At 47.8% G+C, this 25,748-nt stretch overlaps 1 protein-coding gene and 1 pseudogene across 1 annotated transcript; one reads left to right on the top strand and one right to left on the bottom strand.

Moving 5' to 3' along the window:
- The first annotated feature begins 599 nt into the window (after positions 1–599).
- On the top strand, positions 600–24,212 carry LOC144615230 (integrin beta-3-like). Its single transcript, XM_081794475.1, has 9 exons — positions 600–715; positions 1,141–1,230; positions 1,934–2,073; positions 3,520–3,944; positions 9,893–10,115; positions 11,280–11,380; positions 13,801–13,920; positions 19,596–19,762; positions 21,096–24,212. Exons 1-9 carry the CDS (start codon positions 641–643, stop codon positions 21,159–21,161), a joined length of 1,407 nt encoding a protein of 468 aa, XP_081650601.1. The 5' UTR covers positions 600–640; the 3' UTR covers positions 21,162–24,212.
- On the bottom strand, positions 12,850–13,004 carry LOC144615231 (U2 spliceosomal RNA; annotated as a pseudogene).
- Positions 24,213–25,748: the final 1,536 nt, after the last annotated feature.

Below are 25,748 nucleotides of genomic sequence, written 5' to 3'. Positions count from 1 at the left end.
TTATTTATTTTTGAGAGAGAGAGGGAGAGAGAGCGCGCACGTGCGCATGCATGGGTGGGGTAGGGGCAGAAAGACGGAGACAGAGGATCAGAAGTGGGCTCTGTGCAGACAGCAGCAAGCCTGATGAGGGCCTTCAACTCACAAACCGTGAGATCATGACCCCGTCAACCAACTGAGCTGCCTGGGTTCTCTTTAATGTTTATTTATTTATTTTGAGAGAAAGAGAGAGCACACGCAGTGTGCAGGGAGGGGCAGAGAGGGAGGGAGGGAGCGAGAATCCCAAGTAGGCTCCACGCTGTCAGTGCAGAGCCTGATGCGGGGATCAGTCTCATGAACTGTGAGATCATGACCTAAGCCAAAATCAAGAGTCAGACACTCAACCAACTGAGCCAGCCAGGTGCCCTGAGATGCTTGGCTTTGACCAGCCTTTGCCTCTTCATCTGTCCCTGGAGTTCACAACTGGGTTTGTGTTGCCACTTAGTCCATTGCCTCACACTGATCATGGCGTGAAAAGGTTTCAGCACCACCACCGTCTGGGCCACAGCCCAAATCAGCCAAGTTCTAAGGTGTAGAATTCAGGTGAATTCTTAACTGACTTCCACATCCTCCCATTTTACAGGATTATCCCTCTCTGGGGCTGATGACCGAGAAGCTATCCCAGAAAAACATCAATTTGATCTTTGCTGTAACGGAAAATGTAGTCAGTCTCTACCAGGTGACTGTGCCTTCAGGGATTTCGGGAGTGGGGTCTGTATTGGGTGGAGCCGTCTCTGGGAACCCAGGCACACTAGCACGGGCCATGCTTCCCAACCAGGAAAGCCCCTCCTCCAGCCTATTCCCAGGGGCAAATGGTTCCTTTTTATGGTCTCTCTCCTCCAACCTTGAACCTCAGGGGATGGGTGTGTTGGTGTTTGTGGTGCTGGAGGGGAGTAATTTATTGGGGGAGAGGGGTGTGAGAAGTTCTTTATAATTTTTCTCAGGGCTGCAAAACTGCTAGGTTTGTTCCTGGAAGTGACAAGTAAAATATCCCATCCTTCCCTCAATCTTCGTTTCAAGACCCTCATTCTGATTTGGGGAGGGCTTTTGAGATCACCCTCTTCATTTAGTCAGCCTTGTACATCTCTCTGTCTTACCTTCTAGAACTATAGCGAGCTCATCCCAGGGACGACAGTGGGGGTTCTGTCTGCCAATTCCAGCAACGTCCTTCAGCTCATTGTTGATGCTTATGGGGTAAGTGTCTCGCACTGGGGTTGGGTCTGCTAAGAATCCACCTCACTCGGCATTCCCCAGGAGGGAACGCAGATTTTGGAGTCCTGGATGTGAGTCCACGATGCAGCCTTCACTGCCTTCCTCTTATTCTTCTAGAGGCTGGCTGGTGGCCAGCACTGGGAGGAATGCAGCCTTCTGAGAGGGAAATGGCTCAGAAAGAATTGCCAGGGAGTGTCAGGAGCAGTGGGTGGAAGAGCTTAGAGAAGGTGGAAAGGAAAGAGAGGTTGGGGGTGGTGATGAGGAAGGACAGGGTGAGGGATAGGGCTCCAACAATAGAGAGAAGAGGGAGCTGAGCCAAGGGGAAGATGAGGTTGGTTAAAAATTAGGTAAAAAAAGCTACTATCCAAGGTGACCAGTGCTAGCCCTCCCTTTTTGCATGTCTCTGAGGCTTGCAGGAGGGTGTGGCTGGTTTAGATTTTACCCAGATTCAACTAGACACCAGGGGGCACAGAGAGAGAGAGAGGAGCAGACCTTGGGCAGGAAATATTGTAAGAAATAGGCTCCTAAGGATGCTCTCCTCTGGCAGCTTCTAAGCAAACCCCAGCACCCAGCACTGCCGCGGTGAGTCCATGGCCACCTGGTATTTTACTTGGGGTGGAATTGGTTCCTGTCTACTTCCTCTCGGCTCATCTCCTTAACCTTCTTTTGCCCCCTTTCTGCTCAGAAAATCCGCTCTAAAGTAGAGCTGGAAGTGCGGGACCTCCCCGAGGAGCTGTCTCTATCCTTCAACGCCACCTGTCTCAACAACGAGGTCATCCCTGGGCTCAAGTCTTGTGTCGGACTCAAGATTGGAGACACGGTGAGGTGGGCTGGGCTGGGCAGGGGCTGAAGCTTCAGCTCTGGCCCTGGCCTTTGCCCCTGAGCGTCTGTGGGCACCCTTCCATTCCTCCCCTGCACCTTCTTCCCGAAGGTCATTACAAGTTGGATATAACGGAGCTGCCAACCTTTTCCTCTGACTCCTGTTGTCTAAACTTCTCCGCTACGTGGAGATCTTTAAAAAACTTGCGTTTAGCTTACCTCTGTTTGTTTATGCACAGCTGATTGCAAATGAAAATATTTCTTACCTTTGGCCCAGTCTCCAGCCTCCCCTAAGGTAATACCTGTCTTTCCTCTACAATGTGAAATGGCAGTCACATCTACCGATAGTTGCTGAGCGCCAACTTTGTGCCAGGCATCATTCGCTGCTGGAGATTCAACAGCAAATGGAACAGGCAAAAATACCAAATACCCACTGTCATAGACTTCCAGAACGCAAATGTTCATTTTGCCTCTCAGGTCCCTCTGTGGCCTCTATGGCTTTCTTTCCTTACTGGTTCTCTTCTGCTTCTGCCGATGGGGGGAGGGGTTGGTGAAGAGGGAGGGAAGCAGAAAGGGGGATAGCTATATCTCTATCACCGGTATCACCTGTATCTCTATCATTTCTGTATCTAGGTCCATCCATCTGTCCGTACACCTATCTATATTCTAGAACATGTGCACATATCCTGTCTAAGAAATATTGGCCGGAAAGGTGTTTGACTGCACAAGTGATGATGTACTATATGGAAATTAAACAGTAGATCCTGAGCCTTTGGTCACTGTGTGGCATCGTGTGGTGCCATATAGTGCTTTGTGTGTCTGGCTGACTGACCTTGTGTATAATCAGTCCAGCTGGCTTCATTGGCCAGAGAAGAATTTTTATAAGATCACAGGTTCTGTTCTGCTTGAGCTGGCTTATTTCACAGGTGGAATTAAAACACACACACACACACACACACACACACACATATCCAGGGGCACCTGGGTGGCTCAGTTGGTTGAGCATCCAACTTCAGCTCAGGTCATAATCTTGTAGTTCGTGAGTTCGAGCCCCACCTCAGGCTCACTGCTGTCAGTCTGTCAGCGCAGAGCCTGCTTCAGATCCTCTGTCCTTCTCTCTGCCCTTCCCCCACTTGCAGTCTCCCAAAAAATAGATATATATATAAAAAAAACCAAAACCAACCTCTCTCCTGACTGTAAATTATGTCTGTGCACCCAACCAGATACAACTGGACAACTGTCCCCAGGCTTTTCTTTTTGCTTTGCAGACCTTGGTCATTTGGAGGCTGAGGAACTCCAGGTTGCTGGGGGATGAGACACCCAGTTTGGATATTCCCGGGCAGGGCAGGGCGGGGCAGGGCGGGGCAGGGCGGGGCTTCTTTCCCTCCAGGGCTGGAGTGATAACAGGGTGCGCCTGTGTTTGAATGCGGTCTTCCTTTCCACCCAGGTGAGCTTCAGCATTGAGGCCAAGGTGCGAGGCTGCCCGCAGGAGAGGGAGAAGTCCTTCACCATCAAGCCTGTAGGCTTCAAAGACAGCCTCACCGTTCAGGTCACCTTCGACTGTGACTGTGCGTGCCAGGCCCATGCTGAGCCTTACAGCCGCCGCTGCAACAATGGCAACGGGACCTTTGAGTGTGGGGTGTGCCGCTGCGGGCCCGGGTGGCTGGGGTCCCAGTGCGAGTGCTCCGAAGAGGACTACCGCCCCTCGCAGCAGGAAGAGTGCAGCCCCCGGGAGGGCCAGCCCGCCTGCAGCCAGCGGGGCGAGTGCCTGTGTGGCCAGTGCGTCTGCCACAGCAGTGACTTTGGCAAGATCACGGGCAAGTACTGCGAGTGTGATGACTTCTCCTGCGTCCGCTATAAGGGGGAGATGTGCTCAGGTGAGTGAAACTGCACACCCTCCCGCCCCTGTACCCGCGCACGCTCGCTCGCACATCCACAGCCTCTGGAAACTTAGGCCGGGGCTTAGGTGGGCACAGGAAGGCCCAGCAGGCAGAGCCGAGTGGATGGTCCTTCCACTCCAACGGCAGAAGACAGGAAGGAGGTTCTCTGTAATTCCGCTCTGCTCCCCGCGTCCTTGCTCCTGGGGTACACAGCGGAAGGGAGCCTCTGCTCTCCTGGAGCATGGGAACGAGTGGGGGAGCCTGAAGGTGAAGACCGTTATTTTCTTTTCTTCCACCTGCCATCCTGCTAATACTTTAAATCACTGGCTCTTGATCATTTCAAGGATGCGGAACAACTCCCTTTTTAGGTTAAAAAAAAAAATCTCTGGCTGCTGGTAATTAGATTTTTAGTAGTTACAGATTCGGAAACTGCATGGTATCAGAATGCGTAGTAAAGTTGGTAGTAATTATTTTACATGAATTTGTCTTTTCATGACAAGACTTGGAAAATAGTAAAAAAGCAAGGCAATGGAGCACGTTTAACAGCCAATACACTCGGAACAATGAGTGGAAAATCATAAGCTCTTTTTACATGCTGGCACTATTTTGTTATCGCTATTGGCACTATAACGTTTTGGATTCTAGATCTGTGCTGTCAGATATAGTAGCCCCGTGTGGCTATTTATTTGTAAATTAGTCACATTGAATTATAACTTAAATAAAATTTAAATAAATTTAAGTTAAATGAAAAATGAGGGGCGCTTGGGTGGCTCAGTAGGTTAAAGCTCTGACTGCACTGCCAGGGTGTTGACTGCATAGAGCCCGCTTGGGATTCTCTCTCTCTCTCTGCCCCTCCCCCATTGGAGGTTTTTTTTTTTTTCCTCTCTCTCAAATGAACTTAAAAAAATTTAAAAAATAAATGAAAAATGAAAAATTCATTTCCTCTGTTGCTCAGGAGCTCCACGTGGCTCGTGGCATGCTGGACAGCACAGACATGGGAAAGGATTGCCATTGAGAGGCCCAGCCTGCAAACTGGGGGTTACGATTTTGGCTCCTTCTACCTGCAGGATACTTTTTGTCCTTCTCATTACAAAATTCAGTAAAGTCTTGAGGCCCACGGAAAATCTCAACCTGGTCTTTCCTTGCCCTAAAGACTGCTCCTAGGCTACTTCCCCAGCTAGACCAAGTGGAACTAATGTGAATGTCGTCTGTATGTGCTGACAATACTTGCAGAGGCAACTAGGCAGCCTGAGTAGTTCCTGGGGCACTGGGGATAGGTTTTCACTGGATTATGGTCTCTGAGGCTTGATTCCTCTTGTGACAGAGAGATCAAAGACATTTGCAAGTTGTTTAGGATTGGTTTATGGGTGTATTGTGTGGTTAATTAACACAGATTATAATTGGCTTCTTTGGTGATCAAATCTATGGCGGAGATTGGCTTCCTTTGCAATGGGGCTTAAAGGAGCCGAACTAATCCAACCAGATGTTCACTTTAACATCTGCCTTTAAGAAAGCTTGATTAGAAAGGGCTGCCAGTGTGGTTCAGATGGTTAACTGACTCTTGATTTCGGCTCAGGTCACAATCTCAGGGTTTGTGAGTTTAAGCCCCACGATGGGCTCCTCCCTGACACTGTGGAGCTTGCTTAGGATTCTCTCTCCCTCTCTCTCTGCCCCTCTCCTGCTTGAACTCGCTCTCTCTCTCAAATAAATAAACTTTAAAATTTATATATATATATATATATGTATATATATATATGTATATATATATATATGTATATGAAAACTTGATTAGAAAGGTAAATCTATGTCATTCTTTTAAAAAAAAATTAAAAAGGGGGCACCTGGTGGCTCAGTTGGTTAAGCATCCTACTTCAGCTCGGGTCATGATCTTGCAGTTTGTGAGTTTCAGCCCTGCGTCAGGCTCTGTGCTGACTGCTCAGAGCCTGGAGCCTGCTTCAGATTCTGTGTCTCCCTCTCTCTTTGCTCCTCCTGTGCCCATGCTCTGTCTCTGTCTCTCAATAAGAAATGTTAAAAAAACAATTTGATTCTAAAAAAACTTAAAAAATTTTTTTTAATGTTTATTTATTCTTGAGAGAGAGAGAGAGAGAGAGAGAGAGAGAGACAGAGACAGAGCATGAGTGAGGGAGGGGCAGAGAGAGAGAGAGAGAGGGAGACACAGAATCCGAAGTGGGCTCCAGGTTCTAAGCTGTCAGCACAGAGCCCGACATGGGGCTCGAACTCACAAACCTTAAGATCATGACCTGAGCTGAAGTCGGAGGCTTAACTGACTGAGCCACCCAGGTGCCCCATAAATCTATGTCATTCTAAAACATGCCCAAGTCACATAAAAAAGACTTCTTTTTATTATCTACAACATTGTTTCCTTTATTCATGTCAGCAAAATTTGACAGAGATTGGAAAAAAATGGTAGCAGGGAGATTAGGGGAGAAAGAGATCAGGCACGGACCCCCCAACAGCAGTTTGAATTAGAGGGTGAGGGAGGCATTTCAGCTCATTTTACTAGTGAATAGTACTTACATCATATTCAGAGTACCAAAAGGAATGGTAAGTTTGATGTGGGAGACCACGGGGAGTAGGGTGGGGCTGAGGGGAAGAGGGTTGTCCTACGTGAGGCCTACAGATAGCCCCTTGGGGGCACCAGGGACAGAGGGAGGGCCACTTGTCCTCCAAGCCTCCTGGTTCCTGGTCTGGTATGAGGCAGGGTGGGAGGGACCGCGGGCAGAGTGTGTTTCCTTCAGCTGCTGGCCCCACCGATGCTGCGAAACAAAGCCATCGGGTTCAGCAGCCTGCTTCCTGCCTCTCACTGGTGCAAGCACAGCTCGTCAGCAATGCGCTCCACCCAATTCAGGAGGGAACCCCAGGCAGCAGCTCAGAGGCCTCCCTCCCCCACTGCCAGCCCGGGTGTTGTGTGCCTACTGGCTGCAGGTCTGGATCCTGTGGTGCTGCCGTCACACTCCCCAGTGACGGATGCTCAGGGACACACACTTATTGAGCACCTGTTCTGTGCCAGGCGCTCAGTCCACACGGGTGAACAGGGGGCATGCGTGATTCCTGACCACTCAGTTTGTAGACCAGTTCACCATTGTCTCTTCCCTGGGCTGCTGGCCTGGTCTGTTCTTTGCTGCAAGCAGTGGCTCACGAGGGGGGCATGCTATGACTTAGCCATTTCCCCAGCCTCTGGCCTTCCCCCTCCCCGCTGGAGGCATGGTCTTTTGTGGTCATCTGTTATCAGCACTTCCTTCGGAAACATCAGGGAGTGCATCCTTCTCCCCGAGGGACTCCCCGAGGGACTCATCCTTCTCCCCGAGGGACATCCATGAGCATAGATTGATCAGACACCCCTGAGCCAGGTTCTGTGCTGTAGTGTTGTGGGATAGGGAGGCATGAATAAGACAGTTTTGCCCTTAATTAACTTACCTGAGGATAATTCACAACATGAGGCAGAACGTGCCAGATCTTAGAAGTGAGGCGTCCTTGGGGCGCCTCGGTGGCTCAGTTGGTTAAGCGTCCAACTTCGGCTCAGGTCATGATCTCGTGGTTTGTGAGTTTGAGCCCCGCGTTGGGCTCTGTGTTGACAGCTCAGAGCCTGGAGCCTGCTTCCGATTCTGTGTCTTCCCCTCTCTCTGCCCCTCCACCCACTCTCACTCTGTCTCTCAAAAATAAATAAAACATTTTTAAAAAATTAAAGAAAAGAAGTGAGTTGTCCCTGGGGAATGTTATAGGAGTCTCCTGGAGAGAGACCCAGTGTGAACAGAGGAGGCCTGGGTGGCTTCATGGAGGAAGTAGGATGTCAGACAAAGGGTCGGCTCATAAGGCAGGGAGGAGTGGGGCTGACATCGGCCTGGGAGTCACGCTCTATAGGGAGAGGTCATTCCCTCTGACCTAAAATACTTGCTCCTCCCTTACCCCTCCCCCTCCCTCATCTCCACCCCTCCCCTGCTGCCTTCTTTTCTATTTCCCTCCTCTTTCTTACACTCTCTCTTCATTTCTCACCCTCCTCCTCTGACTTTGCTGTGAACCCAGGCTCAGCCACCCTTTTGCTGGAGGGATGCCAGTCCTGTGACATTACCGCACTGTAGCTTCCTTCTGAGGGCTGACCCTGCCAGGGCTCGGGCTCGGCCTGCCGGCTCCGGCCCGCCACTCTACTTCCAGCCTCGCTCCGTGGCTGGCCTGGCAGACCATCTTCTCAAAGGTTACTTTGTTTGGCCTCACAAAGGAAACACTATGGGACAAGGGTTTCTGAGGAGGCGGAGGCCTCCGGGTGCTGCCAGACCTCTGTGGCGTCTGCCTTTCCCTGTTCGGGAGCCATCACTGAAAGCTGCTTGTAGTAGACACTGTGGGGCCCCTCCAGCTGCTGTTAGGGCTGCTGATAATGGCTCACAGCTGCCCCTTCCTTGGAATTATCTTCAGCTGACAGGAGCTGTCTTGCCCTCAGACCTGGGCCAATGACTGGTGGACAAAGGTTACACAAGACCATTCCCTTTGCCTCCGGGTGGAGCGGGCTCTACTCTCCAGATATTTGGAGCTGGGGCAGCTGACCTTATGTTTGCCATCCAGAAAGAAGCAGACATCTCTTTCCAAGGCAGCAAAGGTGTGTCTGAGTCTTGAATAGAGGATGGTGCTAGGATCACTGGCAGAGAGACTCATTGACCAAGGGCCTCTAGTCAGACCCACTGGGGTCCCTGGGGAGCAGAAGATGCCAGCTAGTGTCTGTTTGAGCCTATGCACCTCGCTCTCCTCCACCATCTTGGGGCCCATCCGCTCACACAGTGACATGATTTTGAGACCCGTTGAGGTTACTTCCCCTTGGCTCCCTGCCTTTCCTCTGATTAACAGTCAGATTTTTATTATTCATCCACTTCTTCCTGATTCGGAATCCTTGAGAATGAGTCACCCTTTCTTCTGAGTTTGGGAGAGCCAAGTTTTCAAGCCTTGTTAAGTGATTAGGGGGATGTAGCACTGAGAGTTAACACCTGCATTTAACCAATCTACCCCCTACCCCAATCTCTCTTTCCCATTCCTACATTCATGCAGTAAAGTGAGTAGGTCTTTCCTACTAGGGCTGATGGCTCTCTGCAGTACTGTGATGATACAACACAGGGCACATGCTGGTGAATGTGTGTGTGGTTCCCAGGATTTTTTTTTCTTTTTTAATGTTTATTTACTTATTTTGTGTGTGAGAGAGAGAGAGAGGGAGAGAGAGAATCCCAAGCAGGCTCCAGGCTGTCAGCCCAGAGCCTGATGCAGGGCTTGACCTCACTAACCAAACCGTGAGATCATGACCTGAGCTGAAATCAAGAGTCAGATGCTTAACCAACTGAGCCACCAGGCACCCTACCCAGGAACTTAACTAGGACACAAGCTCCACGGTAATAGGGACCTTTCCTGTCTCATTCACTGCCGAATCTCCAGTGCCCAGTGTGAGCTCAATAAATATTTGTTGCATAAATGGATAAAGAAACATTAATTGCATGCCTACTGTATTTCAGACGTTACGCTAATCCCTGCCGACGGACAAATTGATATGTCCTCTCTCACTGTGGAGCTCAAAATCTAGAAAGAGAAACAGATAGGCAAGCAAATGGGCTGGTCATGAGGGTTAAAATAGAGGCATATGTAAGTGCTGGGAGAACACGTAGTAGACAATTTGCTCCGGGGAGGTCAGAAAAAGTTATGGAGGGGAAGGAACTTTTGAGTTGAGCTTCGAAAGGTAAGTGGGAGTTTGGTAGCGATCACAGGACGAAAGGGCGTCAAGGCAGAGCTAGCAGCATGAGGCTAGAAGGATAGAAGGTGGTGACGCTTCCGTGGGGTGTTAATGAGTGGCCGTGGGAGGAGGGTGGATGAGGGTAAAGCTGGAGAGCAGGCTGAGCCACGGGTTGGGGCCCCTCACCTGCTGCCCGCCCCCTCGGGCTGTGTGCTTTCAGGTCACGGCCAGTGCAGCTGTGGGGACTGTCTGTGTGACTCCGACTGGACCGGCTTCTACTGCAACTGTACCACGCGCACCGACACCTGCATGTCCAGCAACGGGCTGCTGTGCAGCGGCCGGGGCGAGTGTAAGTGCGGCAGCTGCAAGTGCATCCAGCCCGGCTCCTACGGGGACACCTGTGAGAAGTGCCCCACCTGCCCTGACGCCTGCACCTTTAAGAAGTGAGTGGGCAGAGAAGTGAGTTGGAGCCAGTCGGGTGCTAGAAGGAGGGAGGGGGTCCCCCAGGCTAGAATCCCCAACCCTCCAGGTTCTTACTCACCAAAGCTTCAGGAGGAGGCGTCCGCTGCAGCTAAGAGGCTAGCTTTCCTCTTCCCACGGAAAAGTTTGGGCAAAGAGGGAGGGAGAGCCAACCATGCAGGGGCCAAAGTAGCACCCGCTGGACTCCAGTTGGAGAAACCCCTCTCCTGGGATGGCATCCTGAATCCCTGAGTTGGGAGGAAGGCTAAACCAGGGAACTTCTGGGGAACGTTCTCATGTTCCGATCGTGTGGGAGAGTTGGGCTGGAGTTATGAAGGATTCTGTGAAACAGGAGATGTTCGCTAGTACAAACTCCACTCATCTGGGGTCAGGGGAAGCTCCTGCCATTTCTCTTGCCACTTTCAGCAGGGCTGGGCTCATAGGCATGCAACCTGTGCATTTGTACAGAGCCCTGTGCTTAGAAGGGCCCCATGCTTGGTTTACCGCTCTGCTGGCACTGTCTTGTAATGCTTAGGGATTTTTGAACAAGGGGCCTGACATCTTCTTTTGTGCTGGGTCCCCAGATTACATGACCGGTTCTGCCTTTAAGGCTCCTCGAAGTGGCACACGCCTTACCTCCTGTCACACTCTCGGATGGGACATGAAGAAGTTTAATGAGGGGACTGGGGCCTTCTGCCTGCCAGGCTCTGCCTCTGGGTGAGGAGGAACTCCCACCCCTGAACTCCAGACCCGACCCTCTGGGTCCCCCAGAATTGTCTTACAGGGGTTTTTGTTTCGGTGTTTGTTTTCCAAGGTGGGGCAGCTTTCTGGTGTGTGGATGTCAGAGCTGGACTGACACACACGTAGGTTTGCTCCTCTCTCGTCTTTTTTGTTTCTTTATTTTTGAGAGAGAGAGAGAGAGACAGAGTGCAATTGGGGAGGGGCAGAGAGAGGGACACATAGAATCTCAAACAGACTCCAGACTCTGAGCTGTCAGCGCAGAGCCTGACGCAGGGCTCAAACTCACAGGGCTCGAACTCGAAGACGGCGAGATCATGACCTGAGCCGAAGTCGGATGCTTAACTGACTGAGCCACCCAGGCGTCCCTCTCCTCCCTTGTCTTAATCTCTGTGTCGTCTCTCTTTTAGGAAGTGTGTGGAGTGTAAGAAATTTGACCGAGGAGACCTACATAAAGAAAATACCTGCAGCCGTTACTGTCGTGATGAGATTGAGCCTGTGAAGGAGCTCAGTAAGCTCAGCATGTCTTAGAATTGTGCACATATGCGGCTGCTGAAGTTTTCAGTTGATCCCAAAACGTGTCTATGTCTCATCAGTAAAATGGAAGAGTAATCCCTGCCTCAAAGGCATGTTGTACAGACCTGATGCACACTAGGCACTTAATAAAGGCCAGCTTCCCTGAGTCCTCTTGTGCCCTCTGCTAATTTGTTCCACAGTCCCTCCCCATTCTGCTGCTTCCCAGCACCCACAGACTCAGCAAGACCCTACAGATAACTTTTAAAGTATGTAGAAATCAACCCTAACTTGACCTCCCCAGGGAGAGGAAGACAATGCATCCCATTTTACGGATGAAGAAACCTAGGCTAGGTGATGTCAGTTTAGGAGGCTAGTAACCATTTACTGAGTTTACTTAACTGAGAGTGTTCAGCAATGCCCAGGCATACTGCTCTGCTGGTTTGGAGGGAAACCTTCACCCTTATGGATTTTAGCTAAAATCATAATGCTGTAGCCTTTTTTGGCTCTCTGGAGCCCTTCCTAGAATAAGACAGATAAAAATACAGTGGTGAGCAAAACTCTTGCCTGCAGTCATTGTAGTTTGAATTTCTTTTTTTTTTTTTTTTTTTTTTTTTTAAATTTTTTTTTTTTTTCAACGTTTATTTATTTTTGGGACAGAGAGAGACAGAGCATGAACGGGGGAGGGACAGAGAGAGAGGGAGACACAGAATCGGAAACAGGCTCCAGGCTCTGAGCCATCAGCCCAGAGCCTGACGCAGGGCTCGAACTCACGGACCGTGAGATCGTGACCTGGCTGAAGTCGGACGCTTAACCGACTGCGCCACCCAGGCGCCCCTGTAGTTTGAATTTCACCTTGACCAAAAAGGGGATAATCTTTGTTGCTGTCAGCACATCTGATGTTATCTGGGTCAGCTAGGCATTGGTTGGTCTAGGGAGATGGCAATCTCTCCTGAGATAGCTGTCTCTCACGAAGGCAGGAAACATGTTTTCAGTGAGAGCCACAGTGAGACACAGCCAGTCAGTCGGCTTCTGGCTTGGGGTGTTACAGAAAAGGGTCAGCTCTCTGGATCCTTTGGCTAATATCAGAAGTGGGGCTGGTGGGGGGGGGGGGGTGAGGGGCATGATTTGGGGATTGAGTTTGAAGAGACGGCTTTTCCTCCTGAGGAGAATCGGTATGCTGTGATTAGCTCAGGCGGGCAAGACTGCTGAGAGAGATGTGAGATGTTTTTATTACCTAGACCAGAGGGGAATCTCAGGTTAGTTGAAAGTATTTCTCTTACCCCCACCCCCGTGCCATGATAATCATAAAGATAAATGCTTGTTTGTATGGAATTGTGTAACTTATAAAAGTTAGGCAAGTATCTTTTCATACACATGATCTTGTCTTTTTCTCAGCCACCTAGTAGAGTAGAACTGTGGTACTGTTGTTATCTTCATTTTGCAGATGAGGAAACTGAATCTCAGGAAAGCTACATAACTTGCCCGAACAAGTTAAGCTTAGAATGAATCTGGAAATCCTTACTCTTTCCACTGTACTCTTATACCACTAGTTTTCGGGCGGCTCATTGAGTTCAAGTCTGATACTACACTTGATCTTAGCCAAAAGGCCGAGAAACAATCATTGAGTTCAAGTCTGGTGTGCTCTGAGACTCCTGTTTTAGTTCTGTTCCATCACGTACTTGTGTTGTGATCTTGGTGCATTTGCTTAACATCATCGTGTGTCAGTTTTACCTGTCTGGTTGCATCACTATAGGACGTGGTGCAAATGATAGAGGGGCACCTATAGTTTCCCTGTCAGAATAAGAGGCTTCAGAATTAGAAGGGGTGAAGCCTACAAAAAAGTGATGGGAGTCAGAGAAGAGAGGCTGGCTCTGGAGAGGAACACTGGATCAGACGCAGAAACGGAAGAAATGTAAGGGCTTTGCCAACAAACTATTGAGAATAGTTGAGCCAGGAGGGAAAGGAAAGAGAGGGAAGGGAACACCCTTCTCTATTAGGTACTGTTCACTTGACATCATTTAGTTCTCTACCAGTGTTGTGAGGTGGGTTATCCTTTTCCTTTCATAGATGAAGAAAGAGCCAATGAGGTCAAGTAACTTCCCCAATATTACGCAGCTGACAGGTGGTAGAGCCAGGCTTTGAATCACACTGTGTCATGTGTTCTGTCATGTCCCTTCCAAGGGAAGGAATACGAACCAAAAAGGGTCTGGGAGGGACAAAATTCAGCAGCGAGGGTCATCTAGAGGCAATTGCCAGGCACAACAGCCATCTCAAGTCTAGGCATCTTGCCTAATGTCAGGCATAGGGTTTCCTGTTGCATACTTTCTCAGAAGTCCCATGACTGGGGTTTGGGGATGGCCCCGTCTTCCAGGAATTGCCTTGTTTTTCACTCTCCCATATTTTCCCCTTCCTCAGAGGATACTGGCAAGGATGCAGTGAACTGCACGTACAAGAATGAAGATGACTGTGTTGTCAGATTCCAGTACTATGAAGACTCCAGTGGAAAGTCCATTCTCTATGTGGTAGAGGAGCCAGGTACGTGAACCGCCAGGGCCCCTGACACTGCACCTATAGGGAGAGGGAGAGCCACGTTAGGCAGCAATTTCCACCCATTACGCCTCTTACACAGAACAGCCAAGTTAAGACTACCTTACAAGTGGTAAGTTAGGGCCTGTCATCTGGGGGTGGGAGATATTTAAATACCAATCTTTGTGAGAAAGTGACTTGCTAATTGAGGAGGCAGAAAAAGAAGGTGAGTAAGGAAAGGAAGAAGGTAGATATGGATCCCACGAAGGGACAAAATACATCCTGGCATTTTTTTGAGGTGACAGTATTAAGAAGTGAGGAATTTAAAGTCTGGGACTCTTCAGCATCCGCTCCACTTAAGGTCAGGTGGTTGCCAAGGGCAACCTGTTCGCTGCTTCAGAGGAAGGCCTGATGCTTTGAGGTGTTGACCTTACCAGGGTCACCATGAGACACAGTACTGGCTTTGAGGCACCAAGCCAAGGTGTTCTGAGCACTGAAAAGATAGTGCTTGCTCTCACAGCCTTCTGGAAGCAGGAGGAGCTCATCCGTCATACACAGACCAACCACAGGTTTGTCGCCATCCAGTGTAGTAGATTAGCTCTCTTCCCCTTACCACCCCCGTCTCCTTCCTTTCTCTTACACAACAGACGAAGCGATGAATCACTAGAAAATATTTTCGAGTACTTATTGTATATCAGCCAGTAGACTAGGTGCTGGGAATATAACAATAAATCAAGCAGATGTGGCACTCACAGGCCAGGGGGAGAGGGACATGTAAATTGATAGTGATACTGCTGAGGGACAAGGGCTGTGCCAAGGCGGGGGGTAGACAGGAGCTTCTATGAGTGAAGGAACAATGTCTGAAGGCAGAGACTAAGTCAGTTGGTTGCTCGTCAGTTGATTCCTACAGCTGTAGAAATTTCTTCAAATCCTCCTTCAGACCAGGGTCCAGCAAACACTTTCTGTTCAGGGCCAGGGGTTAAATATTTTAGGCTTTGGCGGCACCTGGGCGGCTCAGTTGGTTAGGTGTGTGACTCCTGATTTCAGCTCAGGTCATGATCTCATGGTTCATCGGTTTGAGCCCCACATTGTGCTCCGCACTGACAGTGTGGAGCCTGCTTGGGATTCTCTCTCTCTCTCTCTCTCTCTCTCTCTCTCTCTGCCCCTCACCCACTCGTGCTTTCTCTGTCTCAAAATAAATATTTTAGGCTTTGTGGGCCTTGTGGTCTCTGCCATGACTACTCTGCCATTGTAACAGGAAGGCAGCCATAGTCTATATTTAATGCACAAGCCTAAGTATATTTAGAAAGACAGGTGGCAAGCCACATTTGGCTCCCAGACAATAGCTTGCTGGCCCCTGCTTTAGGAAAGTGGGTCTCCAACTTTTCTATGTTCCCCTTGCTAAAAAATCGAGAGTCCTGAGCCCCATGCTGCTTCCATGAGCCTCTATGTTCTTTTTATTTGATTTTTTATTACATTTTTAAATGTTCATTCATTTTTTGAGAGAAAGATGGAGCACGAGTCGAGAGAAAGATGGGAGGGGCAGAGGGAGAGGGAGACACAGAATCCGAAGCAGGCTCCAGGCTCTGAGCCCAACGCAGGGCTCGAACCCATGAACTGTGAGATCATGACCTGAGCCAAAGTCAGACACTTAACCGACTGAGCCACCCAGGTGTCCCCAGCCTCTGTGTTCTTGAATAGTGCTCCTGGCAGTTGTGAGACGCCCCAATATTTGAGTGCCTCTGCTTTGGACACATCACTTCCCCTAGTGAGCCTTCTCAGACCTCCTCCATCATCCTTTCTTCTGATTCGGTTGGGTGCTCCTGTTTGAGTCCCAGAGCAGCTGTGTTTCCCTTAGATGGGCCTTCATTCCACCATTAACTTGCTTCTTTAATCACCCATCTCCCTCAGTAGATCACGTGCCCCACGAACACACGAACCATCTGTCTTATCTATCGTTATATCTCCATACTTGGCTCAGTCATCTACAGAGAAGATACTTAGTAAACGGGTTTTGAATGAGTTACTAGGACTGATTATTCGAGTTGACAGGCAGGCTTGCATACATGTTGATAACCTGCTCGGAGAACTTTGGCTGCTTGGAGAAGGAAGCGGGTGACAGTGGAAAGAAGCTCTACTACATCCGGGTCAGCCAGGGTGTTGCTGGCTGCATGGGTACCGGAGAGCATGGCGCCCCCTACCGTGATATTGTTCACCTGCCTTTCCCAGGGCTCTCACCCTTCAGAAGGGAGAAGGAAGGTAAAGGAAAGGGTATGACCTTAATTTTATTTAGCGACTCAAGGGAAAGCTGACATGGGAAGGGGAGAGGGCAGAGTCTGGGTATGTATCTGTGGGGGAGCACATGTGGATTATTTGGCCATGACCCCTCACACTTTCCCGCCCACCTGTGTTAACACGTTTCATGGATTTTTCCACACCCGCCCTATTTGCACCTTTGTGCTTTCTCATTTTTGAAGGGCAGTACGTTCTTGCTTTGGGGTTTAACGTTACTTCATCTCTGCTATAACAATCCTTGCAGGTGCTTCTGCTGTAACACCAAAATCTTTTGGCTTGATATTCTTAGATGGAATCCACTACTTGGAATTATGGGGCAGAAAGATGGTGATAACCTGAGCTGGTACAAATAACCCCCCAGGGTGGGGGGTGGAGTAGCTTTTCTGATGTAGATTCCATCCTCCACATGAGGAGATGGGACCCCAGACCCATATTCCCTATCTTGTTGCCCTGGAATTCTGAATTTGACCTCTCTTCTCACCTACCGCCCCCAACTATTTTCAGGGGTTCTGGCTTTGTGCAGAATGTGTCATCTGAGGTCCCAGAGCATAGGAGGGGATTATTCTCATTCTCTTCCCCAACTCATGCCTTTGCGGATGGTCTCCCTGAAGGGCTGGGCCACTGCAAGGCAGTAGAGACAGCACTGCCAAAGGGCTTGGCCTTGACTGGGTGGTGTTCAGCCTACTATGTGGAGTGGGCTCCGCTGAGCTGGGTCCTTATCACTCCCAGATAGAGTTGCCTCGTCGAATACAATATGTCCCATTCAACATTTAGTACCTACTTAGGCTGAAAAATTATTGTTTATCTGAAATTCAAGTTTAACTGGATTTCCTGTGCTTTTGTCAAACCTGCCAGCCCTGCCCAGTCTTTCCTGACCTTGGGTCTCCACGATGGGTCCTCATCACCGTGGCTGAGAGAGCTCTCTAGAGACTAGCTGATCTCATCATCTTCTTCCGGGAATCCTGCCATCTACTCCTTTCAGGACAAATGCTTAATAGATGTTTTTGCCTGAAGACCTCTTGACATTCTACTTGTCCTGCCCATACTGACATGCAGAATTGAAGAGATTTCACTCTGAGGTTTGAGGGTCAGCCCTCTCTTCCCAAGAATTCATAATTGTTGTTCCCGGAAAAGCTGGTGCCCTTCACTCCTGGGAACTCAGACACTGGAACCTCACAGCCTCTCTCCAGATGCTCCTTTAATTATAGACAGGTTATAATTTGGTAGCTTGGGAAATAGCCAGCTTGGGTCTGCATCGGTGGTTGTTTTTGGGTCATGTGTGGTGAGCATAGGGTGTATGTTTAGAGAAGAAGGTGGGAGACAGTGTGGAAAGTAGGCATGACCACCTCTCCAGACCCATCAATACCCGTATATTCAAACACCTAATTACATAACACCTGAGAAGTTACTGGAGTGAGGTCACCCATCAGACACCTGTGGTTTATGGGAAGCAGAGCTCTGCAGAGCACAGTCAGCTTGGTCTTCAGAGGGGTGATGCACCTCTGTCTGTGTTGGTTGTTGACTAGGGTTGAACAGGAAGTCGGCTTTCAATAGGGTTAGGATTAAAGATGACGAAATATTTTGGGAAGGAACCCAAAATATTGTCTGGGTTGGCAGGCTTCCTGGTCTCTGTGCTAACAAGGACATTAGGTTCCCAGCCCTCAGAGATGTACATATCCAAACCAGAGAAACAAATACAAATGCCTAAGGAGCTAGGTAAATAAATTAGTGAAAACAGGTGTAACAAGAACACGAGTAATAATGGTAGCTGATAGTTATTGAGCACTGAGTCTGTGCTAGGCAGTGTTCTGAGTTCTTTAAATATATTTAACTTATTTGTTTATTTTTACAGGTTTCTTTTTTTTTAAATATTTATTTTGTGGGAGGGAGAGAGAGAGAGAGAGAGAGAGAGAGAGCATGCACGAGTTGGGGAGAGGGGCAGAGAGAGAGGGAGAGAGAGTCCCAAGCAGGCTTCATGATCAGCATGGAGCCCGATGCCTGGGTGGCTCAGTTGGTTAGGCGTCCTACTTCAGCTCAGCTCACGACCTTGCAGTTCGTGGGTTCAAGCCCCTATTGGGCTCTGTGCTGACAGCTCAGAGCCTGGATCCTGCTTCAAATTCTGTGTCTCCCTCTCTCTCTGCTCCTCCCCCACTCATGCGCACTCTCTCTCTCTCTCTCTAAAAAAGAAATAATCCTTAAAAAAATAAATAAGTTGGGGTGCCTGGGTGGCGCAGTGGGTGTTCGACTTCAGCTCAGGTCATGATCTCACAGTTCGTGAGATCGAGCCCCGCGTTGGGCTCTGTGCTGGCAGCTCGGAGTCCGGAGCCTGCTTCGGATTCTGTGTCTCCCTGTCTCTCTGCCCCTCCCCCATACATGCTCTGTCTCTCTCAAAAATAAATAAACGTTAAAAACAATTTTTAAAAGTATATATTTAACTTAACTATGCTTCATAAGTTTTGGAATTCAGTGCTATTACTTTCTCCATTTTAAACATGGAGAGATAGGAAACAGACACCCAGAAAGGTTAAATAGTTTATCAAAGGTCACATAGCAAAGTAAGTTGTCAGCCAGGATTCGAACCCTGGCGGTCTAGCTCCAGAACCCACAGTAGCACAGCCTCCATGACAAGTTAACATGTTGCCTCTGTTTAGTGGAGAAAAGAGGGTGGTGACAAGTCTGGCAAACTAGAAAATGTGTCCCATCTAAAGGGGACAGCAGCTACTCACATCTAACCAGAGCTGCCCTGTGGGTGCAGTGTTTCCAGACCTTTTTATTTATGTTTAAAAAATTTTTTTTTACTTTTATTTATTTTTGAGAAACAGAGGAGAAACAGAGTGAGACAAAGCGTGAGCAGGGGAGGGGCAGAGAGAGAAGGAGACACAGAATCTGAAGCAGGCTCCAGGCTCTGAGCAAGCAGTCAGCACAGAGCCTGATGCGGGGCTCGAACCCACAAAGTGTGAGATCATGACCTGAGCCGAAGTCAGACGCTCAACCGACTGAGCCACCCAGGCGCCTCTATTTATTCATGTTTTTAAAGGGAAGAAGAAGAATCTGAAGTTTTAGGGGGATAATCTCCTGATTATTCCATGCTGCCAACAAAATAAAAATTTAATCAAGCTTTTGTTTTAAATCCAGTAGAGTTAACATAAAATCAACTTTTTAATAAACACTTGAGTAGGTTAGATTCTACCGGGGGTGACCTGCTTATGACCTCTAATTTAAACTACTCAGGACAGATTATTGCTGTCTTAAATATTGGTGCTCCCCCCCCCCCTTTAAAAATTTTGATTTATTTTGTAAGCCCTGTTTCCCTCAGAGAGATTTCTAGTAATTTCTTACTTGGTCAGGTTGCCTTTACAACGTCCCTGCTCTGTGCTCTCTCCTGACAGAGTGTCCCAAGGGTCCTGACATCCTGGTGGTCCTACTCTCAGTGATGGGGGCCATTTTGCTCATCGGCCTTGCTACTCTGCTCATCTGGAAGCTCCTCATCACCATCCATGACCGGAAGGAGTTTGCTAAATTTGAGGAAGAGCGAGCCAGAGCAAAATGGGACACAGTAAGAGTCGGGGCTGGGCATTTTCTTAAGTCATTGGTTTGAGAGCCTCAACTGGAAATAGTAGGTACTTAGGGGAGCCAGGTTCAGCCAGCACCATAATTTCCCAGTTAGTCTCTGTTGTGGAAATTGGGAGATGGTCCTGTTGTCTTTATTATTCCTGAAAACCACCTGAGTCTCTCACTGCCACACAGTGACCATAGGTCCCATAGGTGAGAACTGACTGAGTACAGGTAGGGCCCAGCTCTGCTCTGGACACTGACATAATCAAAAGGAAACATATTCTCTAATTGAGGAAGACAGGACAAATGATGGGGGGTGGGGAATGTTATTATTGCCAGTTTGTAGATAAGAAAACTGAGCACAGAGACGTTCAACAGCTTGCCCAATTGTGGGAGAGAATCAAGTTATGATAGAAATGACTCTTTGGGCCAGCCTCTTAAAACATATCCTCTCTGCAATTTATTCTGATTGCATTCAATCAAGCATCTATTGAGAACTTTCTATATACTTAATTTTGCTCTGTTCTCCTTTGGCTCATCTTCCACATTCTGACTTTTTTTTCTGGACCTTCCAAAATGGCTGTTTGAGTCCATGAATGTCTAGCGGGAGGCTGAAAGTTTGTTCTCATTTGATGGTCACCTCAGGCCTTGGTACTCAAGGGTCCCAAGAAACTTGAGATGTTTCTGTTCGTACAGTGTAGAAATCTGGAATCTCAGCGGCACATGAGAATGTGTTGTATTTCTTGAAATGGGACTCCTAAAGACGGCCAGATCTTATGGGATTTATCACTTTTTGTTAGAAAATAATTTGGGCAACCCAGTGAGGGTCTTATTTTTTCCTGCTAACATGACAGTGGGTAGCGCTTGGAAGGATGAGATGAGAACAAATTAAAATTATTTTGAGTGAAAGCTATCCTCTCTGTTTCAGCTACCACCTGCTACATTTCTCGTCTCTGCCCGCATCCGCCAGCATAGTCACAACAAAAGAAAAAAAAAATTGGAGAAGGGCAAAAGAGAGAGTTCAGGAGAGAAGCAGGAAATAGATACTGGCTACAAGTGGTACTGAGGTGTTTGGGGATCACCAAAAAGTAATGGGTTGAATTCAACCCCTTCGAAACAGCAGCACAATGGCATTCCACTTTCTCTCTCCTCTTATTTCCTACCCACTCCCATCTCAGGAGCGAATATGGGGTTACAATGAGCATTAAGCGATTCATGGATGGTGTAGCCCGGAGAAAGGTGTCTTGGGTAAACTCTTCAGGCGAAATGTAATCATTGAGGGCAGGGAACAATTGAGGAATTCACTGTAAGACACATTTCTGTTCTCTCCGCAGGCCAACAACCCACTGTATAAAGAGGCCACATCCACCTTCACCAACATCACCTACCGGGGCACTTAATGACAAGCAGTCATCCTCAGTTCACTGTCAGGCTGTCCCAGAATTGTGGACACATCTGCTGTCATGTTTACAGGGAACGAAATCCGTGGGGCAGGATCGGGGGCTGGGAGTGGGGTGGGTTACAAGAATGTCAGTATGTGGAGGTGTGGGTCTCTGTGCGTGTGTGCGCGTGAGTGTGCTGCATGTGGGGGAGTGTGTAATTTAAAACTTGAGGTGTGTCCAGACACGTGGAGCTCCTCAGCCTTTGTCCGCAGAATGCCTCCTTCAGGGATCCTTCCTGCTTAACCTTAGGGTGACCCACGTAGCTGAGCAGGTACTGTTCATTACCTCACTGAGAAGCCAGCTTTCCTTTTCCGGCCATTTCTCCCGAAGAGAAGGGCAGGGCTGAGCCTCTCGTTCCAGAGGAAGGGGCCTTGACTCTGCCTTGAGTTGACGGTTCTTGGGTCCGACGCTCAGCAGCTCTGATAGCAAATGCTGGGCTCCGCAGCCTTGTCGTGTCATCTGGACTTTGATCTCCTTTGCCTTCCCTCAGGCTGACGGAGAAATCAGAAGCAAGAGCAGCCATCGGAGTTGCCTATGTCTTTTGCTGTCCCCTCAATCCAGTATGGTTCTCTCACAAGGGGAGCCCTTGCCAGCAATTCTGTTGGGAGTGAGGATGGGAAGGCCACTCAGGGGTCATGCATGGCCTGGATGAATGTGCCAGAGTCCCCCAGTTCATAATCATCACCCTTCACATTTGTCTCCTTGGCACCCCACCCTAGAAGTTCGATTGGAGGACGCGTGTTACCCTTAGACCAGCATCACCTCTTTACCTGCTACGTCTACACTCTCACTGCTGTAGACATTTGCTACATACTGGGAATTTCTTTCATGACCGGACGCTTTTCCTCCCAGGGAGAGTGCTGTGATGAGAGCCAGAGATCTGGCCCCACCCTTCAGGCCCTCTGCCCCTTGTCCAAGGCACCCCCCCGCCCCTACACCCAATCTGGTGCTTCTGTGTGCTACATCCATCCATGGGGCTGATTGCACTTATCTACCTCTTGGCTGTCTTGTGAAGGAATCATTCCCATGGGTCTCTGAGTCTGCTGGGCATATGTGCCACATTTAGAATGATGGGCCAGTTGTATCAGCGTGTGTGGCCTATTCTCCTACGGGCTGGGCAACCTCATTTTAACTCAGTCTTTAATCTGAGAGGCCACAAGTGCAATTTTATTTTATTTTTCTCATTGGGTCACCTGAAACCATGATGAGGCTTGCTTAATCTAAAGGAACATGTACAGAAACACATTTGCATTATATTTTGTAGTTTTATTTGAGGAGGAAGGAGCATATTTAAAAACAAACAAACAACCCCACATAGACTTGGGATGGATACAGACCCTCCCACTTGGCATCATTCATAGGGAGTTGCTGCCCATTTGCTGGATCTGTAGGGGCTCTCTCATCCTGGGAGCCTGTGGGGATGGCCCCACGGGCATGCTGGGCCATTCTGAGCAGGAGGGGTACAAGTGGTTCTTTTCTCCTAGCAGTTGCTTCCTTGGTGTTCACATTGGTCTAAACATTAACAACCACCCTCACCCCCCATTCATCAAGAAAAAGGAAAGAGCTATAGACGATCTGTGGTCTGACGATCAGAAAATGTAAGTCCTGGCCTCATTGTTGCAGCTGAGGAAGTTTTACCCTTAATTAAGGCAAGCCTCTCTTCCTTCCCTTCGGGGCTCAGTTTTCTAGTTTGAAAAATGATAGTTTGGACCAGCCAGTCTGGAAGGTGTCTTTCAATATTGATAATCTGAGATGCTGGGATTTACTGTGGCATCAGACATACAGTCAAGATTCCATGAGATGTTGATACTACTTTTTTTGTTAAGTTGGGAGATCTGAGAGACCAGCTTTTGCAAGAGCAGATGTCATTCCACATCACCTTTCTCAATGAAAAAGCCTCATTCTGTCCTCTCTTAGAGCCCCTTCTCCAATGTTTGTTAGCAGTCACATTTCCTAATGTAGCACTTAAGCTCCACTTAGTTTATTATTCCTTAGCTCACTTTGCACACGTTTGCATCCACATATAAGGGAGAGGAATCCATTAAGAAGTAGCTGAAATGTGTATTCTGTATTCGTGTGTTAACACTGAGAATAAGCCTTGGAATTAGGAGTAGGGCAAATGACTGAGCCTTGTCTCACCCATGGATTACTCTTTACTGAAAGGGATGGTAGTACAGTAGAGGGGTAAATGGGGGAGGGGAGGGTCGATAATGAATCCCAGAAGTTTAGAACCTAACTATACCCTTTGGCTACTGAGACAAGAGTCCATTAAAGCAGTAGTTGGACCTTTTCTTTAGATAAGATGGTTTATATGAAGACACTATATCAAAGGAGGAAGAACATATATTTAAAGGATGAAAAAATCAGTAGGACTCTTTGAGCTTCTGGAAAGAGACTCCTAGGCTTTAAAAAGGCGCCGGGTGGTTCAGTTAGGTGTTTGACTTTGGCTGAGGTCATGAACTCACATTTCGTGAGTTCCAGCCCCACATCAGTCTCTGTGCTGACAGCTCAGAGCCTGGAGCCTGCTTCGGATTCTGTGTCTCCCTCTCTCTCTGTTCCTTCTCTGTTCACGCTCTCTCAAAAATAAATAAAGATTAAAAAAAAAAAAAGACCAATACTCTTTGTATGCGGGGAGAACCTGTAGCTGCGTTCGCAAGACAGCAAATGGCAGTCAGTTTGGGCATCACGTAGGGTGAACATCTAAATAGTATTTTGGTATCAGCACAGCCCAAAGAAGTTATTTATTTGTGCTCAGCTCATCTGGAGAGAATGTATGTTCAGTCTCAGGGTGTGTGGATAGTAATGGGAAGCTTGGGATGCTCCTGACAAGTTGTCACATAACGAATCCCTTCTTTCTCTCTCAGATATTCCTAGACCATCCATGATTTCAAGATCCCTCTCTTTGTTAGGTATTCCTGGTTGAAATGACTTAAGTGCCTTCCTGACTTCCTAACCACCCCCTCTGTTTGAATTGTGCAACAGTAAATTAAATGTGCTTTCCAAAAAGAATTGACCTAAGGCTGCCCAGTTCTTCCTGTGTTGTTATTTCTGTTTTCTTTGGGTGAAAAGAGTAAATGTCATCGCCTCAAAAATGATTATTTTAGAACAAGCCTGTTTCCAAATGTAACCAAATGATGACCACCACGGGGACTGAAGTTTACTCCAGAACCCAGAGCGTTTCTTTAGACTTTCATAATGTTTTCAAACTGAGTAGGTTATTGCTGTTCTAAGAGTTGGAGTTTTTTGTCTTTTAATTGGGGATTTTTTAGGAACTTGTGCAATCTCAATAGAACAGACTGTCAGTTTGGCCTAGGTTTTGTTTGCAGGAGGCATAAATCAGTACAATAAAGGCTTGATGGCAGATTATTGACAGGATCATTTAAATGCCCAGCTTTAGGGGGAAAAATGCCCAACTTTTATTTAAGGAATTGGGTCTCAAAATGTGGTTTGAGGACCAGCAGCCTCCATATCACCTGGGAAGTTGTTAGGAATAAAAATGCACAGGCCACGCCCCAGGGCTACTAACTCAGAAAATCTGAGATGGGGCCGGGCCCGGTGTTCTGTTTCAGCAAAGCCCTCCCTGTGATTCTGCTGCTTACTCAAGTTTGAGAACCACTGACTTAAGAAGTCACTTACCTGTCCTTCTGGCTTACTAAGTTTGCAGTTAAATCATCTCAGTTACTAAAAGATTATGAATACAGCTTGGCGGGTATATTAAGAGAACCAAATATCTACCCACACAAAATGAAAATGCACTTTTGATCCATTTTCCAAATTAAGTGATCAGAGGCTTCTGGTTCCCTCACAGCCACAAATTCCCATGAAAAACTAAAAGAAGTACTAGATCAAAATCACAGGGAAAGAAACCCAACTAACAGGATACTTGGCAGGCATCTAAGAAAACCTTTAATTCACAGGAGATGGGATGAATATCGAAATTATTAGCATTATCACTTTATAGGGTAAGACTCTAGAATTTGCAACTTCACTTTTTGCTATTTAAAATGTATTGAGCATTGACAGTGTGGGGTTGAAGTACTTTATGGCACACTCATCATCTTTGCCTTTGGGTCTTCCATTCCTTAAATAACGTGCATTTTTAAAAAACATGACGGTGCATGACGTCATAAAAGGATTATGTGAACACACACTGAGACCTTTTATGGTGAAATTTTGTAGGTACACTGTGTTTTATTTACTTCATGGTAACTGATGACTACATATCTGGGTAAAATGGAGGACTTTATGTGAAAATGAAATGAAAAGCTATATATCAAATCATATTTGTAATCCCCTAACTCTTGGCCTGTGTAGTCTGAACTCTATAGTGACAGCCATGTAATGACCACCGGGATCAATTACAAGCAAGTTGCCTTGGAATTATAGTGCAACTATAATTTTCATTTTTCACACTGATGTAAGGAAACAGTAACATATGCTGTGCAAGAAAACCATTTAATGCTTGTTGAAAAATAATTTCTATTTGGTTTTGTAACATATTTCTTGAAATATCTATTTCTGATAGTTTGTAGTTTGACTAAAGCA

This window comes from Panthera onca, chromosome Y (assembly GCF_046562875.1).
Source record: "Panthera onca isolate mPanOnc1 chromosome Y, mPanOnc1 haplotype 2, whole genome shotgun sequence".
NCBI lineage: Eukaryota > Metazoa > Chordata > Mammalia > Carnivora > Felidae > Panthera > Panthera onca.
The sequence above is the reverse complement of the archived record's forward strand: the minus strand, read 5'-3'. Positions and strand labels throughout refer to the sequence as shown.

Excerpts from the sequence above, each read along its gene's own strand:
- LOC144615230 (XM_081794475.1), top strand. The coding sequence starts at position 641 with ATGACCGAGAAGCTATCCCAGAAAAACATCAATTTGATCTTTGCTGTA. Across the intron at positions 11,381-13,800 it reads TGAGCCTGTGAAGGAGCTCA|AGGATACTGGCAAGGATGCA; the intron begins GTAAGCTCAGCA and ends CCCCTTCCTCAG. Across the intron at positions 19,763-21,095 it reads CCAGAGCAAAATGGGACACA|GCCAACAACCCACTGTATAA; the intron begins GTAAGAGTCGGG and ends TTCTCTCCGCAG.